The sequence below is a fragment of the Onychostoma macrolepis genome, chromosome 10 (genome assembly GCF_012432095.1).
Source record: "Onychostoma macrolepis isolate SWU-2019 chromosome 10, ASM1243209v1, whole genome shotgun sequence".
Taxonomy (NCBI): domain Eukaryota; kingdom Metazoa; phylum Chordata; class Actinopteri; order Cypriniformes; family Cyprinidae; genus Onychostoma; species Onychostoma macrolepis.
The window spans coordinates 1,040,732-1,058,846 of NC_081164.1; the positions used below are offsets into that span (position 1 = coordinate 1,040,732).

Here is an 18,115-nt window from a genome sequence, read left to right on the forward strand (position 1 = left end):
ATGCACTTTTAACACACTCTCTCTGTATTTTAGTTACCACTTGTAGTACACTTGAACCCATCTTTCATGCACTAGTCCAGTGGTCTTCAAACTTGCTCCTGGGGACCCACAGCTCTGCACATTTTGAATGTCTACCTAATTTACACACCTGACTCAGACCATCAGCTCATTAGAAAAGAGCTCCATGAACTCAAATGAGTGTCAGATTAGGGAGACATGCAAAATGTGCAGAGCAGTGGGTCCCGAGGAACAGGACTGAAAAACACTGCACTAGTACTCAAGTGTACTACAAGTGGTAAATAAATACATTTAAATACAGAGATAGTATGTTAAAAGTGCATTTTAGTTCATATTCATGGTGTCTCAAAACAGCACAGTTGAGTACACTTAGATCATCTTAATATACTAAAAGTGATTCTTTAGTACTTAAGTACAGAATTAGTGCGTGAAAACAGAGCACTAAGTACATTATGGAAGTGCACTTGTTGGAATCTGATCATACTTTATAAGTGTACATGGCAAAAAAAAAAAAAAAAAACTTGCATGAAATGATTTTCAAATCTGCTACATTCATATTCCCATCAGACATTGTTAGTAAACATGCAGATAATACACTGCTGAGATGCTACAGAAACACCTGCTGCTGGAACACAACATCTGCACTGCAGGCCATGTTAGCACGGTCACACTAGCACAACGTCACCGCTGTAGAGACCAGTGCAGATATATGCAGCACACACACGATCTGAACAGATACCATACACTCAAACAATTAGATCAGATTCCAATCAGATACAGAGACTTGGGCTGAAAGTGTGACCGTCGCTGTAGAGGAACTCGGGACATCACCGTCCATCAAAACACGCTTCAGAGATAATAGACTTTTCCCACAGCTTTTACACGATCTGTCATGTGGTGAAACTCGAGAAGAGTTGTTTGGGAATCTGGAAAATACAAGCCACTGAACTCTTCCGGTGTGCTCTAGATCAGCGTTTGTGAACCGGTACACATGAAACAAAAACAATATTGATTTCAAATTTTAATCGATTCTCATTTTTGATTCTTAAATCCCAAGAATCGATTAGTCTAGTCGTTTTTCAGTTAATCGAAGCACACATCCCATCCAATAAACAGCAATGAGCTTTCTTACTTTTGAAATGAAACGGTCTCAGATTTCAAATTCTGTCCATTGTATTACAATATTCAAACAATAAATGCTGTTTCAGCCCTGTTTAATGTGACCGATCGCTGTAGCGCCTCGGTTTAAGAGAAGCGCCAGCGACACTGATCGTCTCCTGCGCTTTAGCTGTGTGATTACATCGTGCTGAAACCGTTAGTTTCCCCGCGCAAAAGACGTCTGTATAACAGCTTGTGAACAACAGTGTCAGGTCACGTCACGTTCACCTCAGAAAACAATGCTGTGACAAAAAACTCGTTAGTCAGCTAGAAAAACTTTTCACTAAATAGCTGCATGTACTATATAACATATTCATTATAATTTCTACTGTGCTTATATTTGTTTGAATAGATCGGTCAAGCTTTTATATGCAGCAACCAATATGACAAAAATGTTTATTTCAAAAAATGAATTGGAGTAGAAATATAATTATGTAATTTAAGGTCAAAGTTAGTATTATAACTCCAATATTATAAAAACATAAGTGTAATTTAAATGTTTGTATACATATTTTAATGCAGTAAAATATACATGCGAGTCAGTTGGTACTGCATTATTATAATATTGATGGTTAGTGGAGACATATTTTTTCCTTGAGAAAATCTGGCATGTATTGTACCTGATATATACAAAATAATCCAAATCGAATCGAAAGCTTGTGAAGCAGAATCAAATCAAATCGTGACAGTTGTGCCAAAACCCAGCCCTAATGGACATCTGGTGAGACGGGCCAAAGGCTCCGCAATCCTCCTAACGGATACGATCACATCCATGTGCCCTTTCTAATCTGCCAGTTCTGCTCATTTTCTCAAGCTCTCTCATGTGCCTGACCCCTGCTGTTCGTCGCTTGCGGCTATATTTGTTTTTTATGGTTGTTTTCTCAGCCTTCAGAGAGCCCTCCAGTGTCAGATGGAGCGGAGAGGCCGATACTTCAGACCTCGGAGTAATGAATCATAGACGCACATCAACACTCGCGGCGTTCCCAGCCTGGACCCTTCGGAGAGCTCGTTGTGCTGCGCTGGGCAGATATTTCAGAAACACATGGAGTGTGCATGAGATGGCATGTGAAGCGTTTCTGATGAGAACTGGCCCCAGAAGCACACGCTGGATCAGAGGGACTTCCCCGCGGAGCAGGAACATTTCACAAAACCCCTGGGAAACACACTCATCTGCCTTTTCACTTTCAGCTTCTTCTAGAACAAATGAATGTTACAAGCAACCGAACTCAAAGCACCGACCTTTCTGGACGGCCGGGCTGTTCTGGACACTGGTGGCCCTGGAGGAGGGTTTGGACGAGTCTCCATCCGAGTCTTTGCTCATGTCCACTGAAACCACCACATCCTTCATCGCCGAAGAGTCATCTGCAGGAACAAACGGAAAGTTCAGCACCGCTTTGAGGTCAAGGCAAACTCAAATTCAGCATGAACGGCAAGTCCACTTAACAGAAAACGAGCTCATTACATGGACAATTACATCCAGCCGAACACTGACGGTCCACCACGCATGACCATCTCAATGTTTCACAGGCTATGAAGGGGTAAATACTTTGTTCCCGTGAGAGGGCATGTAAAGCAGAGTCAATATTCTACTGGTGTAGTTCGTCACTAGTGAACGGTGATGCCTTCAAGATAAATCAACAGCACTAAGAAGCAGACTGGTTAATGTAGTGGTTTGTGTACAGTACTGTACCTTGGCCTTGAATGTGAGAGATATCGAGTCCCTCTCGCAGTCTGAGAATGACGACACCGTACTGAAAATCAAACGCGTCGCTACACACACAAATAAACAAGCGTTAATGTCTCGCAGGCTGAAGACCCACGCCATTTACTTCAAAGCTGCTTTCCCCTGTTTGCTCATAAACATCTAGCAGACGCTCTTCAGCTGTACATACATGCACCTGAACACAACATGGGAAAAACTGCATCAAAGTCAATGCCAGAGCACAATACATGCGTGTAAAAAATAACACTTTTAGGGTTGGAACAGCTTGTAATGGAGTGGTCTGCACTAGATCACATACACACAGATCTCGGACTGTAACTGTAGTTTTCTGATGATTTCTGATTAACGTTCACTCATCTGGAATCTCACATTGCATGGATGACTACCAGATGTCAGGCAAACAAACAAACCACATCATCATTGTACAAAAGCTGCTGCCTCACTACTTCAATAAGATTGTTATTAATAGCGGACTGATTTCAAACAGAAGATGAAACCCACTGCATCAGGTTTATGTAGGTCTCGACTTCCTTTATATCTCCAATGCGCCAGTCGTTCTTGAAGCCGAGCACCAGCGTGTTGGGTCTCAATCTGCCCAAACCAGCAGCCTGTGAAACACAAAAGGACAAACTATCCTCAACCTGCTTTGCTTTTTTTTTAAGAAAATATTTGGTATGTTTATGTAGGCTTTCTGAATTACAGCGACAGTTAGCAGAGAAAGCAGGTTTTGTGAGGCCAACTTTGGCCCCGTAATGTAGGTCATATCAGCACACACACACACACACACACACACACACACGCGGAGAAGTAAATATTTCCAAATGGGCTATAACGCAGAATTCAGCTGTGAGCAGATTATGGGCTCACATGCACCAAGCAGGAAGAGAAGAAATCAAAGGACAGAGAAGCCCAATTTTAGGCTGATTGGTGCAAAGGAGCCTTTGGCCTAGGGCTGGGCGATAAATCAATAACGATAATTATTGCAATATAATTTCTCGATAAAATGATATAAGAGTTCGATAAATGTTCTATACCAGGGGTGTTAAACTCCGGAGCCCTGCAGAGTTTTGTTCCAACCCTGCTCCAACACACAAACCATCTAGTTTTCAAATAATCCTGAAGGACTTGATTAGCTGGATCAGGTGTTTAATTAGGGTTGCATCTAAACTCTACAGGGCTCCGGCCCTCCAGGAGCTGAGTCGGACTCCCCTCTTCTATACAATGTTTATGAGGCAAAGGCGGAACGAAAGAGCGCGACTCACCAGAGCTGACGAGTCTCACTCAGGAGCACTAAACAGCGCTGTGAGATCCAGCGAGGAACACTAATGACTCGTGATTAACTAGTTTACAGCAGAGACTCTGAAGACTTTTCAATCTACAAATCACCATCATTTACCATGGATTTACTGTAGTAACCGTGTCTGAAATGTGGATATTTGGACTTAATTTTATTATATTATTAATGTAGACATGAATTAAATGTATTAAAGGAGTAATGGATTATAATTACAGTATTTTTGAGATTAAGCTATAGCATGTGTGCATTTAGCCCATACTAAATGTTTTTAGACTTCTGATTTTCATACAAATACCTAAAAACCATATAGTTATATTTTACCATGGTATTGAGGTGTGCTGTGTGTGCGGTTTTAACTGGTCTTCCATAGTAGCATACATTTAGATGATGATAACCTCAATGATTATTCTGATTATTCTAATTATTCTGAGTTTAAAAACAAAACAAAACAAAAACCACCTCAGTCAGAATAATTAAATTTCACCATATAAAAAAATCAGGTTGCTACCATTTTTACACGTTACTAATTTTGATAATGAACAAAAATTTACATCTGCATCCTAACTCAAGCTACTACTATCAAATTTGCATTTCTAAGAGACAAAAAAAAAAAAGTTATATAAATATTATCAGGCAACACAAATTGGTTTCTTGATTTGAAACAATATCACATGCAAAAACTAAGAAATAAGTTTTTCTATTAAGATATTTATTTTAAGGAGAATTCGTGGTCTGGTTTCTACAATTTTCACTTTGGAGCAAAAATCTGGCTTTAAACTTGAATGAAATAAAGATTAGACATTTATTGTGATAATTATTGATATCAACTGATACAAAAAAATAAAAATCGTGATCATTTGTGAACATTGTGAACCCCCCCACAACCCACACTCTCACACACACACACACACTCACACACACACACACACACCTGCAGCAGGTACTGGGTTCCTTGCCGAAGGTCTTCAGCCACCACCGGAGTGTAAAACGCCTTGGAGTTGTTGTTGAGGAGCCACCTTTGGTAGCGCAACATATCACTGTTCATCTCTTTAAAGTTGGGCCGCCGGGAACTCTGGGAACGAACACACACACAAGTGCAGAGATCAGCTCACAGTCTTTATTAATGGAAATGATGTTGAAGAGCGTGGTCCACACAGACGGGTTCATTCTACACTAATCACCGTCCTCCGAGCTGCTTTACTCCAACAACATGTTCCTATAAAAGCTGCGTGCAGACACCATTCAAACAGGGACTGCACAACACACACACACACACACACACACACGTTTGTTTTTGTGAAAAGTGGGAACTCTTCATAGGCGTAATGGTTTTTATACTGTACTTACTGTATGTGCTATTGTCCTACACCTACCCTACACCTAAACCTACCCCTTACAGGAGACTGTCTGCTGTTTCAGATTCTCAATACACTCCATTCTGAGTGATTTATAAGCGTTTTGAAAAGTGGGGACATGGGTCAGTCATACCTGTCATACCCACGTCATTATACACATCTATATCCTGATTTGTCACAAAAACGCGCGCACACACACACACACACACACGGTGTACTCACCACACGCACGTGGCCGCACAGCATCAGACCCACGTTCTTGGTGAAGGCATGGACCAGATGAAGAAGAGCTGGACGTGAGCTTGGAGCTCCGGTCATCACCAGACACTGTGGCCTAGAGGAAACACACACATTCTCATGACCTCCAGGGTCAGCGGTCCAGTCCAGAGCACAACGCCAGCTCAGATTAGACCGCTTCAAAGCAAAAATGTTAAGAATAAAACCGGATTACGCAGAGGGCGAAGCGTTTGATGGGAAGGTGCTGTCAGAAACACAGAAATCAGCGCTTGCTCTGCCCTCATCGTGAGATTCAGTCAGAGCACATTCACCATCTCCTTCATCAGCGTCACAGCAGAAGACCTTACACTGAAGATCAAAGACAGCGCTAATCGAACTATTCTCTTTCCCTCATTCAACTGCATTCGGATTATTCACGCATTGTCCAAGCGCTATAGTTTTAGGTTGGATATTCGCCTGGCTGCTTTAGGGACCGTCTGCAAATTTACTGGCAAAATTTCACAACTTACTGCAACCTGTGGAACATGAAAAACCCTTTTGGTGAATTACTGTAGTTTTTAAAATATATATATTTGTGTACTGTACATAACGTAAGGGAGATATTGGCAAAATCTAACCTGTAGTAAGTCAGTTTTGTTTCTAGCAACGTACTACAACCATTGGAACATGAAAAAAACCTTTCCAGGGATCTTTTATATGTGTAAATAAATAATCGTGTACTGTACATACATATATATATATATATATAAATAAAGGGAGGTATTGTCAAAATCTCATCTGTAGTAAATCACTATCAGCAATACAAGCTTTAAAATTTGACAGTGTATTATTTTAAATGTTAAAAGTAATTTTAATTTAAATACATTGGACGTTTTAACCCAGTCGGTGGAATTGTCAGATGGCCCCTTGGGTGCGATAGCGCGTCAATGCTTTCTCCGGTTCACATTTGCTGCAGCAATACACCTAGGTGGTTTTGAACTCATTTTTTATGTTGATATAAAGTGGTTGCTTACTGTTAAAACTAATCGTGATATTGATATCTTTGTAGGACTGTCGACTCTATAGATCAGTGGTAAGGGAAAGCAACGAAAATGCAGCGCGTTGCTTTCTTCTAACCTCATTTGCATGCCTGTATATAGTTCGCATAATCATCAATAAAGTGTATTCTGAGATCTGAGGTCTTATATCACTGTATTAGTTCACTGAGGCGCGTTACGCGTCGTTGGGGAATCCTGGAGGGTGACGTATGAGGGGAACCCCAGTATTACAGCACAGCGTCACACAAGTCATGATACAGAGTTACAGAAACTAAGCAACCGAAAGCAATATATGTCTTCCTCAGATGTAATGTTAGTTCTGTACTTCAGCGTTGGGTAAAAGAGCATTATAATCTCCTTTGTGGTAGAGAAAGCTGCTTACATGTAGGCTACGGGAAACAGCGAAGATGTTGAATTAAACATACACACAATCAGCATTTACACATGTTTATACCGCCCCGATAATCAAAACTTCTACTTAGCGCTTGCTCCATTTCTGCAAATCAGTTTTTTTAAATGACTTGATCCACATATGGCCTTCATCAACAGCCGCGTGCGCCACCTGCTGGTGAGCGGCGGACATCAGCTGGAGATCATGCATCGGTGCTCTACTGCTATTCCTGCGGTTCCCGGATGTGCAACGCTGAATTGTCTGCTGAATTTTAACCACTGAATTTGTGGCAGCGAATTTGGAAAGTGAAATAAAATGACTGAAATTTGCCTGTCGAATATTATACATCGTATTTTTAAACAGATTGAATATTTTGGAAGTGAATTCTGGAAGGTGAATATGAATTATTGAATTTTTAATTATGAAAATGTGTGTGAAATATTTTGAATTGAAATATTCACAGCTTAAATAAACAAGTGTGTTAAATTTCAGGACCTAAAAATGCAAGCCCTGGAAATACAAGGCATTAAAATGCAAGCACTGTTAATTGCAATGCATCTTTTTTTCGATTTGTGGAATTCAGCATGCTTTATGTTTCAAAAACTACTGTCATTATTCTGCTTCCATATCGCTTCATTCATCTGAGCTATGAGATAAGTTTCTGCTTAAATCTTTGTGTTCATAATGACTCGACAGTCTGTTGGTGTTTGATCCTCAGTCAAGTGTGTTCCCAGCAGGCATGTGACCGCATCAAATTTTATATTGCAATTAATTGCTAATTCTTTTATCACGGTATTGAAATTTTGTTGCAAAAAAGTGTTGTCAAAGGTTTAATAACTTTTTCTTATAGCAAAAATAACTGAACATTTAAATACAATAAAGCAATACACAAAAATGTATAAAGTAACAAATTTCACACGGATTACAGTGCAAGAATTATGAAGACCAATAGGTAACACTTTACAGTAAGATCTCATTAGTTAACCTTTAGTTAATGCATCAATATTAGCAAAGAGCAATAGCTACATTTGCTACAGAAGTTATTAATTACTATGGAATTAATATTGGTTTCAATTCAGTCTCTCTTTTTTACCCCGTTTTAACATGCATTTCTATGGAGACAGGCTGTATCTGTCGGGCAAGATGGTGGATAGCAGCGGCAGCACATAATATCCGCGTTCTGATTGGTCAGCTCGCCTGTCAATCAAGCTCTTTGCGAAAGGTCAATTGCTGCGTCCCAATTCACCTACTTATAATATGCCCTAAAAGTATTTACTTTTTGTGAAGAAAAAGTACATACTTTTGAGTATGTAGCAGAATAGTAGGCAAGCTTTGAGACAGACTACTGTGTCTTTAACGGATGCTCTGTTGCTTAGTTACGTGCATTCTGTCACTGTTTAAACTGCCCTGTCAATCATCTCATCAGTTAACAAAATTCACATTTCGTTTAATGTAATTTCCTACTGGAGAGAAATAAAGAGGCACGCTGATCTGCCAGGCGCGGTTCTGTCTTGCAGAGAACTCTCTTCATGTGTTTGCATAATGATGCATTTAAAAGTTAGTGACTCAACGTATAAAAGCTCACAATGTTGCTGCAGATTAAATATAATGTGCATAACATGAAATAAATATTTTATCAGTGCTGGTTTACATCAGTGCCCACACGCGTCTGTGACGCAGCATACAGCGGTGTTGTGCATTGTGACCAGTTGATGGGAAACAGTCTTAAAACGCATTCAAAATCATTTCTAATAAATTCAGAATAATTTGTAATAAATAATTAATTATTCCCTGTATTTTGAAGCGCCCACAATAACAAAATCATGCATATTCATTATCGCATTACAGAATACCGGCACATGTCTAATTCACAGTTTTTCCTCTGTAACCCTTTTATGAAGTCAGCAAACGTATGATATCTAGAAATTGAAATTCTCTACAGATTATAGAAGTGGTGGAGTGTATTCCAGCCATAAAGAGAGTGAAAATAAATGAGCTCCACGTACACATCAGAACAAGCCAACACTAAAAAACCCTGAAACACTACACAGAAAGAGTGATGTTTAGAGACACACACACACACACACACACACACACGCGCACACACAGACGGAGGCTGCATTACCTGTAGGTTTTGATGTGGTCAGCTACTCCGCACAGCTGCAGACTGTGTGTCAGGGCCTGATGATACGTCAGAGCTTGAGTGGACGAGCCCCAGTTCACATCTGTAAGACCACAACAATCTCATGAAGCACTGGTGCTGCGCTCAAGAACAGCTGATGCTTTCTCTCATTGTCCGGTCCAGTTCACCTGGCTTCTTGTAGCTGACGTAGATGTAGAGGGACAAGACGATGACGTTGGTCAGGAGGGCCGCCCACCAGTTGATGATGAACATGACCACACAACACAGGATGGCCCCGGCCAGAGACGCCCACATGTTGTAGTATTTGAAGCTGGGCCTCCATCCTGACAAACACGGAGCAAACACTCAGAGACTCCCGTCAAACAGCAGGGGATCTGCAGCAGTACGGGTGAGGATTTGGCAACATAGGAAAAGGTCAAAACACCCTAATTACACCCCACAAGAGGAGCCAACTTATTGGAACGGAGCAACTAACAGTTGGGATAAAATCAACAATAGTTCTTTGTGGTAGGAAAGTGCTAACTGTGCCGTTCTGCCACGTTACGTAACGGTGTGGGACACAAAGGACGGCACAGGGGTGTGTGACGGGATGCACCGCACAGAATCAGAGCGTCCACAACCTGCTCAAGACATTTCATACCAGACTGTTAATGGTGGCACAGCCTCTCCATGTCCTCAACAACAGTTTACACAGCTGAAATGTGTCAGTTTCACAAAAGCATGAAAACAGAATTGATTAAATGAAGTTAGCACCAGTTAGCATACATACGAGCGGTTACCACGACTAGGAAGGCTTCTTGAACACAGGACATGTACTAGAGTAATGGGATTTAGTGGAGTCACGGTTACCTTGTAATGCTACAGACACTGCATGACATAAAGGGTACAGAAGCGCTTTAAACGAGCCACATCTGAGATTGAGAGCTACACGTACCCTTTAAGTTCATGCAAATGTGTGCAGAGACTATGTAATAAAGTGTCAGAAGTGAAGATATCTACCTGCTGGTCTTCTAGAGCTTTGGTATTGAGGAACAAACATACCTCTTTACACAAAGAATAAAGAAACATGGAAAACTTTAAAAACAAGAAATACAGTCAATAACATGATGTCATTCAGAAAAAGGTCTGATTAACACACTCTACAGTAAAACAAGAACGTCTCCTTATACAGGAACTGTTCCTTTGCAAAGTTTGGTAAACACTTTAAAGGCCCCGATATACTTCAAGAGAAATCAAAGAACAAACTGGTGTGACGTCATTTCATACGAAATCAGGCCAAAACCAAGTTCCTTCTGTGCGCTGAAAGCTCAAGGTGAACTTGAACACGGTGACCGGACACACTGCAGAGCTGCTTTACAGCACGAACTGAAGCTGTAGGTCTGACCGAAAGTGTATTTACTACTGTGAAGCCATCTGCTGTATGAAGTGCTGTATTAATAAACGTGACGTGGCTGGAGTGCTGAATTGCAGATCTAGTGGAAACATCACATGGATCAGATGTGTTCTGAACTGCTGCTTTCTCACTGCTGTCGTGCTTGCCTTTTCCATTAATCGGTTTTTTTAAAATGACGTTGATTTGATATTGATTCTCAAAAGCGGCGAATCGATCTTTTCCGGTATTTATTTCAGCACACATTTAAAACAAGATCTGATTAATGTGATTCTTATCATTAGTCTTCTCCACTAGATGTCAGCCTTATTTACCGATGCGATGTTAAAGAAAGCCTGTCATTCATTCAGTGCTTATGGCGGATGTTGATGAGAACCAAGAACAAAGCCATACTTGTAATGCTCAGGTGAAATGCTATAGTAATACTATAAATCTGTGGAAGCATTTGATATCACGCATAAGGCGTTTTGTTTACTCCACACATACTAAAGCGTGGATGACGCTCGCGGTGTTTTCATCTTCTGCCGTCTCACTATATGCTGATATTAACACACTGCCGCTCTGAGAGTCATCTCATTAGCATTTTAGTTTAATTTGAGAAAACTACCATCATATCACATGATACACAGCAGCTGCAAGTTCCTCACGGCAACCCGTCAAAATAAAAGTTTAGTTTAACCTTAAGCAGTCTTAAGACTCGATGCTACTACTACTAATAAATCTTTATTTTTAAAGGAATAATCCCATTTGTTTTCTTTTTCATTTTAACAGTAAACCTCTGTTGTGCAGCACTTTATTTGCCAAAAAATAAAAGGGTTTAATTTTCATTTGATTAGGATAAATTAAATTAATGTTTTATGCCTTCATCTGATTACCAGAAAAATTAAGAGCATTTTATAGGGCTTTATTATTGTTTAAGAAAGGACCCTATACAAAAAAAAAGAATAGGTTTAAAATACAGGCCCGGGGCTCTTAATTTCTTTTTATTAATTCACCATTTGTAAACTGATGTTTACTGTTCATTTTTTAGAAATATCAGTAGCTTCTTAGCCCCACTAAGAATTCACGTTCACCTTTTTTTTTTTTCTTTTTTTTTTTTTATATTTAACTTGCAGATCTCAGTTTAAGTTTTGCTTCAGTTTGTTCTGTCAAGTCAAGTCACCTTTATTTATATACCCCTTTTAACAATACAGATTGTGTCAAAGCACTTAACAGTATTGTATCCATTCTATTCTATTATATCGGTTTAAACGCTTTAGTTTGTTTTGATATATATATATATATATATAGATATAGAGTTTATATTATGTTAAAAATGCCTATATTATAAACCTAATAAGTAATTGACCTTGTTTTTTTTGTTTTTTGTTTTTTTAAATGGATTTTTTTTTAATCAAGGCTGTATTTATTTCAAATATTGGTTTCCTATTTTAATACCTATACTTTAAAACAGGCTATCATTTATTCCTGTGATGCGCAGCTGTATTTTCAGCATCATTACTCCAGTCTTCAGTGTCACATGATCTTCAGAAATCATTCTAATATGCTGATTTACAGCAGTGAAACTGTTGTGCTGCTTATATATATATATATATATATATATATATATATATATATATATATATATATATATATATATATATATATAAATATATATATTTTTTTAAATGGAACGTGTGAATTTTTCTTTGATTCTTTGATTAATAAAAAGTTAAAAAGCATTTATTCAAAACTGAAATCTTTTTTTTACTATCTTACAATTTCCTTTACTATTAATTTTATCCATTTAACACATCCTTGCTGAATAAAAGTATTAATTTCTTTAAAAAAGAAAAAAAATTTACTGACCCCAAACTTTTGAATAGTAGTTTATATTGTAACAAAATTTCTATTTTGAATAAACATTGTTCTTTTTAACTTTTTATTCATCAAAAATAAATCACAGGTCCCAAAAATATTAAGTAGTACAAAGGTTTCCAACATTGATTATAAATCAGCATATTAGAATGATTTCTGAAGATCACGTGACACTGAAGACTGGAGTAATGATGCTGAAAATACAGCTTTGCTTCAGAGGAATACATTATATTTTAAAGTATATTAAAACAGAAAACTTTTATTTAAAATTGCAATAATATTTCACAATATTATTTTGTGAAATAATATTCAGTATTTTTTTTTTAATCAAATAGATACAGCCTTGATGAGCATAAGACACTTCTTTAAAAAAAAACAGCTTGACTGATCCCAAACTTTTGAACAGCAGTGTATTATACTGTAAAAAATGTTTCCTCAGGTAACCTAAAATGTACATTTAGTTACATCAAGGGTCAAATCAAATAGAAATAGCACATTAAAGTTAAACGTTACACATGTTTTTGCTCAGGAGTCTGAAATGTCTGCCCAATAGAGAACAGTTTTGCAAGAAAAAAAATTAGAGGAAGATTGCATAGCACATATTTACATAATCATCTAGTATATTGCTGCAAAGGTATTTCATACATCTTCAAACAATGAAAAAGAACGTGGCTATGAGTACATCGGGGCCTCAAGATGTCCACCGAGCATGATGGGAAGCCACTGCATTCTCTCCATTTTCATACAAATTGTGGTGATGACTACATTTACCCAGCTCAACCATCCTAGCCTGCTGCTGAAGTTATGGTTAATTGTTTGACATGGTCACATCAGTCCTAAACTAGCCAGCCTCTGCAATCCAGTCACCCATTTTATCAAGGACTTTCTTCATGTGCTTATTTAATATTTACTGCCACACTAATCAGGGTTTTAGAGACATAACCTTATAATTTAGCAAGAGGGTTTCAAATTTGTGCCAATATAAATGGAAAAACCCTTTGCTTCACGTCCTTTGGTGGATGATCAGCATTTCTGTAGGTTAAGCATCTGACTTCACTGAACCTCCAATGAACAAAACTTGAGTTTCAAAGGCCTTTGTTTAACCTGGTCATGGAAAGTGGCAGATATCACCCTCTCTACTCTGCACAGAACTCATCAGGTGCGTGCAAGGCTGAGGGCTGGGGTGTTACGTACCATCCTGACACTAATGATATTTGGGCGCTCGTCTGTGGAGACGTGACCCAGCTTGTCTACAGAGTGACTTCATCACACCTCGACTCGCACAAGTGGAGGAACGTCTTACCGGGGGAATTGGCCAGCGACGCGTGAAACACAGAGAAGTTGATGAGAGCGTACGATGCCAGGAAGAAATTGGAAATGATTGGGGCGATGACGTTCAACTCCGCTGGAGAAATTGAAAACAAGCATGTGTCAGAGCGAGGTGACCTCATCAACCCATCCCATCGTTTTATTCAACAACAATTTCTACCAATTAAAAATAATTCTATTTGTCGAGATCCTACCAATGAGAATGAAGGCCAAGCCAATGCCAAAGGTGAGGAAATATCCTCGCAGGGGCTCGTTGTTCTTGCCGTAGCCCTTCCCGAAAATTGCAATCCCAGGGTAGATATTGTCTTTGCATAAAGCCTGAGGAAATGGAAGAATCCATCAAACCAGCAAGACCTGTTCTGACATCACCGAGCGAAACCACACATGTTAAAACACACAGCGGTCTCTGACATGAAGCAGCGGATGAGATGCCCACCTGGAAGACTTTGGGGGCGCTGACGAGAGAGGCCAGGGCGGAGGAGAGGGTCGCCGAGAAGATGCCCGCCGTGATGAGGGGACCGAAGCCGGACACCACACTCATGACCTGCAGAACAAGACCTTCAGTCACATCCTTCCTCTTCCAATCCTGATGCGTCCGGTCTTTAATGCTGTTAGCATTATTATTCATTTTTATAGCTATGTCAGCATCTAAGGCTATTTTCATGGCAAAAACTTACAAGAATTGCATAAACAAAATAAAAATCAAGCAAACACAAAAATAAAGCAGTTAAAATTATACAAGATTTTTTTCAAATTAAAATAATTTTTCTGGTAAAATCTTACTAAATAACATGGTTTCTGCGGGATTTTTAAGCTCAAATTTAAGACGTTTTAACACCTGCACTAATAAAATCAATACCATATGAACGGGGTAAGGCAATGTATATAGTAACATATTAAACCGTAAAAAGCAAGTTTTACAGTTCAGATACAGGTTTTCACAAAAACAAAAAGTAAAAAAAAAAAAAAAAAACATACACTTCACATTTCAGCCTTTAAACCTTTTTTAGGAAAATGGATGAGTCAAAAGTATTAGTTATATTAATTTGAACAACTATTATTAATAAATTATTATATTAAATACATTTTACTGTTTAGATTTTTATAATGCATTATCTTTTTATCGATCCACCAGGTCATGTTTACAGCTCTGCGTCTTTGCAGGGTAAAAACATTCGCATTGGTCTGAATAAAAACAACAGGCTTATTGAAAATTAAGCCATAATCGCAATTCTGGCCTTTCTGTCCCCAAATTTAAGGCTTCTTAAAATCATAATTACGACTTTCTTGTACAATTTAAAACTTTTTATGGCCTTAAATTTGATAACTAAATTTCCGCGGGAACCTTTAATAAGTCCCTGAGTGAGCATACTTCATTAAAAAGGTTTTCTACTTGCATTAAAACTATTACATTCCAATAAAATGTTTAATTTGGCCAGAGTCTCTGCTGTGTGCCAAGTGGAAGAGTTTTTGCGTTATGCCTTCAAATGATGCTCAGGAAGCTCACTAGGATTTGGAAGAGAGTGATAATGTAGAAAAGGCCACGTCTGCTGTCGATGATGTACCTGGAAATCATTGTGAAGGCCGAACTTGCAGGCAGACTTTCCTCCATCAACTGCAGGTCTACAGGAAGCAAAGTCATAGCCGAACTTACAGGCCGCGTCAGTGCAGTTTAAGCCACTGAGAGTCACGTTACTCTCCATTCCTGTAGCATCCCGCACGATGCAAGCACCTTTCAACAAGTCAATCAATACATAATACAAATCAATCAATAATACAACAGTAATCAAAATGATATGCAATTCTGAGGGAGTTTACCTGCGGAAATGGCCACACCCATGTACACGAGGCCTGTTATGAGGATAGCCAACAGCGTTCCTTTTGGGATGGCCATTTGAGGATCCTTAGAGAAATTAAACAATTACAGAGAATCTTTGCAGAGGCTGTGACGAAGAATAAATAAATGCGTTGAGGAAAGGATTGCCGACACTCACTGCTAGATCTCCTGAGATGTTGGCTCCAGCCAAAATGCCTGTGGCAGCCGGGAAGAAGATGGAAAAAACTGAGAAAAACGTCTGCCCTCGAAAGTCTGGGCCAAAGTTATCCGCCAAGATGCCCGCTAAAAAGACAAGATGTCCGATAATTATGTAGTTAGATAACAGAAAGCACAACAGGAATGATTAAAGAGAAAACAACTACCAAATTTTAAACTCAGAACTCAAGTCACATAAAAACATTCCCAGTGGCCTTGGACAATCCTGAACTATTGTTCTTAACTGGTTTTTCCTAAATACCCAAGTATTCATTTGGACATCAAGCGACGATCAAGTGATATATTGATAAATAAAAATGTTTTAATATTATACCAAGAAAAAATCTCAGAAGCCTAGGCTTCATGGTTTCCATCTTTTTCATTTTTAAGGTTTCATTCTCTTGCCAGTGGGTAATTCACAGCACAAAACACTGTGTTCAGCACAAACCATGTTTATCAAACACAGAGTTTGATTTGACGCACACCCTTTTACATTTAAAAACCCAAAACAAACAAAAACAAAAAAAAGTTCATAGCAGTTTATCATGTACATAAAGATCTGTTTTCTTTCTGATGCCCATCGGTTGATAAGTGCTGGTCTAGATGAGCACATTCTTACCATCATAACTGAAGAAGCCAAATTTCTCCTTGGACTCAACAGGGATGAAGGTCCCAATGAAGTAGTTAAAGATAGCAGTGATCAAAATGAACAAGAGGAATATTTGAGCCTGTGAAACAAAGTCATTTTGACAAATGGTGAATTCATAAGGTCAGCACTGGCTGATGATCAAAGAAAACTGAAGATACACTAAATCTCTTGCCTTGGCCTCCCACTCCATTCCAGCTACTGAGATGCCGAGCAGCAGGATGACGGTAATGGTTCCAATGATCCTGACGTCATTAATCGGATCGAGCATGAGCGCATCAGAATTCTAAATGGACACAAACACATATGATTATTCAGTCTACACACAATGATTTTGAAGCAAATAATGTATGAGAGAACAGAATTGCGCCTCTTACAACGAGCAGCTCAACTACAGTTTCTGCAAAGCCCACGACGTACATGGCCACGGCCACAGCGTTGGCAAAGGCAAAAATCAGACCAATGGAGCCGCCGAACTCTGGGCCCAAACTTCGAGATATTAAATAATATGCCCCACCTGAAGAAAAGATATTAAACCAAATCACCTTTCTGAAAAGACAATTCTAGGCTGATTTATCGTTATCCTGTTGCATCATGCTTTCATGAACAGGTGCACACAAACACTTGCACAAATTCAAGTTCATTGCTAGGACCCACGTCTTTTGAAAGGGAAAGGTGGTCATACATGCATGAATTACTCATACATTCAGTTATGTTATTTTGGTATTTTTTACAAGAGCGGTTCATCATTTGGCAACTTTGGCCTCATTCTGCGGAAGCAAGATTCTAACAAATACTGCAGCCTTCCACTGAACTCAAATCATTAACTGATTCTGGCCCTGCCCTTGTCTTTGTTCTTCATGTTAACTGCATTTTGAGAGCTTTCTGAATAAATGTTGAATCATGCAGTCTAATTTGACTATTGGCAAGCGGGAGTAAAGAGTAGAGCAGTGCGTGTTGTGGATATAGCAGTAGTAGACCAATCCATCGTGTGTTTTAATGATATGTCCCAGTGATATAGTGAGAAGAGGAAGGGGCCCAGCACTGAACCCTGAGGTAGCCCTGTGGATAAGATCATAATGGGTCAAGTTACCAATAACAAAGAAGTACTCTCAGCTGAAACATCCTCCCATATTCAAGCCTAGTCTACAGATTCTCCTAATAATCAGGGGGGAGGAATGTGCACAGGCCGAGTACAGATCGACTTGAGTGAATGTTTAATGCTACATCTTATTTCTAAAAGTGTGTGTGTATTAATAAATGACTGGAATACCAGAGAAGATTAGGCCTAATCTGATTAACGGCTACACACCTCAGTGACGGGAAGCATTAGCACAAACACGCATCAAAAATCCTGCATACAAAATATGTAAAGTAGTGAATGTAATGTTCTGATGAGTGTGAGAAAGCGGTTCTCTAAAGTTGCAGTGACAGCTAAATATCATTGAGGATTTCAAACAAACCCAATCCTACACACACACACACACACACACACACACACA

General features: G+C 39.1%; 1 protein-coding gene across 2 annotated transcripts in view; it reads right to left on the bottom strand.

Moving 5' to 3' along the window:
* Window positions 1-18,115, bottom strand: part of slc12a2 (solute carrier family 12 member 2) — a 47,478-nt gene that overhangs the window by 9,488 nt on the left and 19,875 nt on the right. For both annotated transcript variants that reach the window (XM_058790360.1, XM_058790359.1), the window contains exons 5-20: window positions 16,991-17,130; window positions 16,789-16,899; window positions 16,587-16,695; window positions 15,930-16,054; window positions 15,754-15,838; window positions 15,501-15,667; window positions 14,372-14,479; window positions 14,130-14,253; window positions 13,910-14,011; window positions 9,527-9,682; window positions 9,342-9,441; window positions 5,774-5,885; window positions 5,128-5,268; window positions 3,401-3,507; window positions 2,867-2,946; window positions 2,416-2,538 (exon numbers count right to left, since the gene is read on the bottom strand). In XM_058790360.1, the coding sequence (XP_058646343.1) occupies window positions 2,416-2,538; window positions 2,867-2,946; window positions 3,401-3,507; window positions 5,128-5,268; window positions 5,774-5,885; window positions 9,342-9,441; window positions 9,527-9,682; window positions 13,910-14,011; window positions 14,130-14,253; window positions 14,372-14,479; window positions 15,501-15,667; window positions 15,754-15,838; window positions 15,930-16,054; window positions 16,587-16,695; window positions 16,789-16,899; window positions 16,991-17,130 (1,890 nt within the window). The remainder of the gene's footprint in view (window positions 1-2,415; window positions 2,539-2,866; window positions 2,947-3,400; window positions 3,508-5,127; window positions 5,269-5,773; window positions 5,886-9,341; window positions 9,442-9,526; window positions 9,683-13,909; window positions 14,012-14,129; window positions 14,254-14,371; window positions 14,480-15,500; window positions 15,668-15,753; window positions 15,839-15,929; window positions 16,055-16,586; window positions 16,696-16,788; window positions 16,900-16,990; window positions 17,131-18,115) is intronic.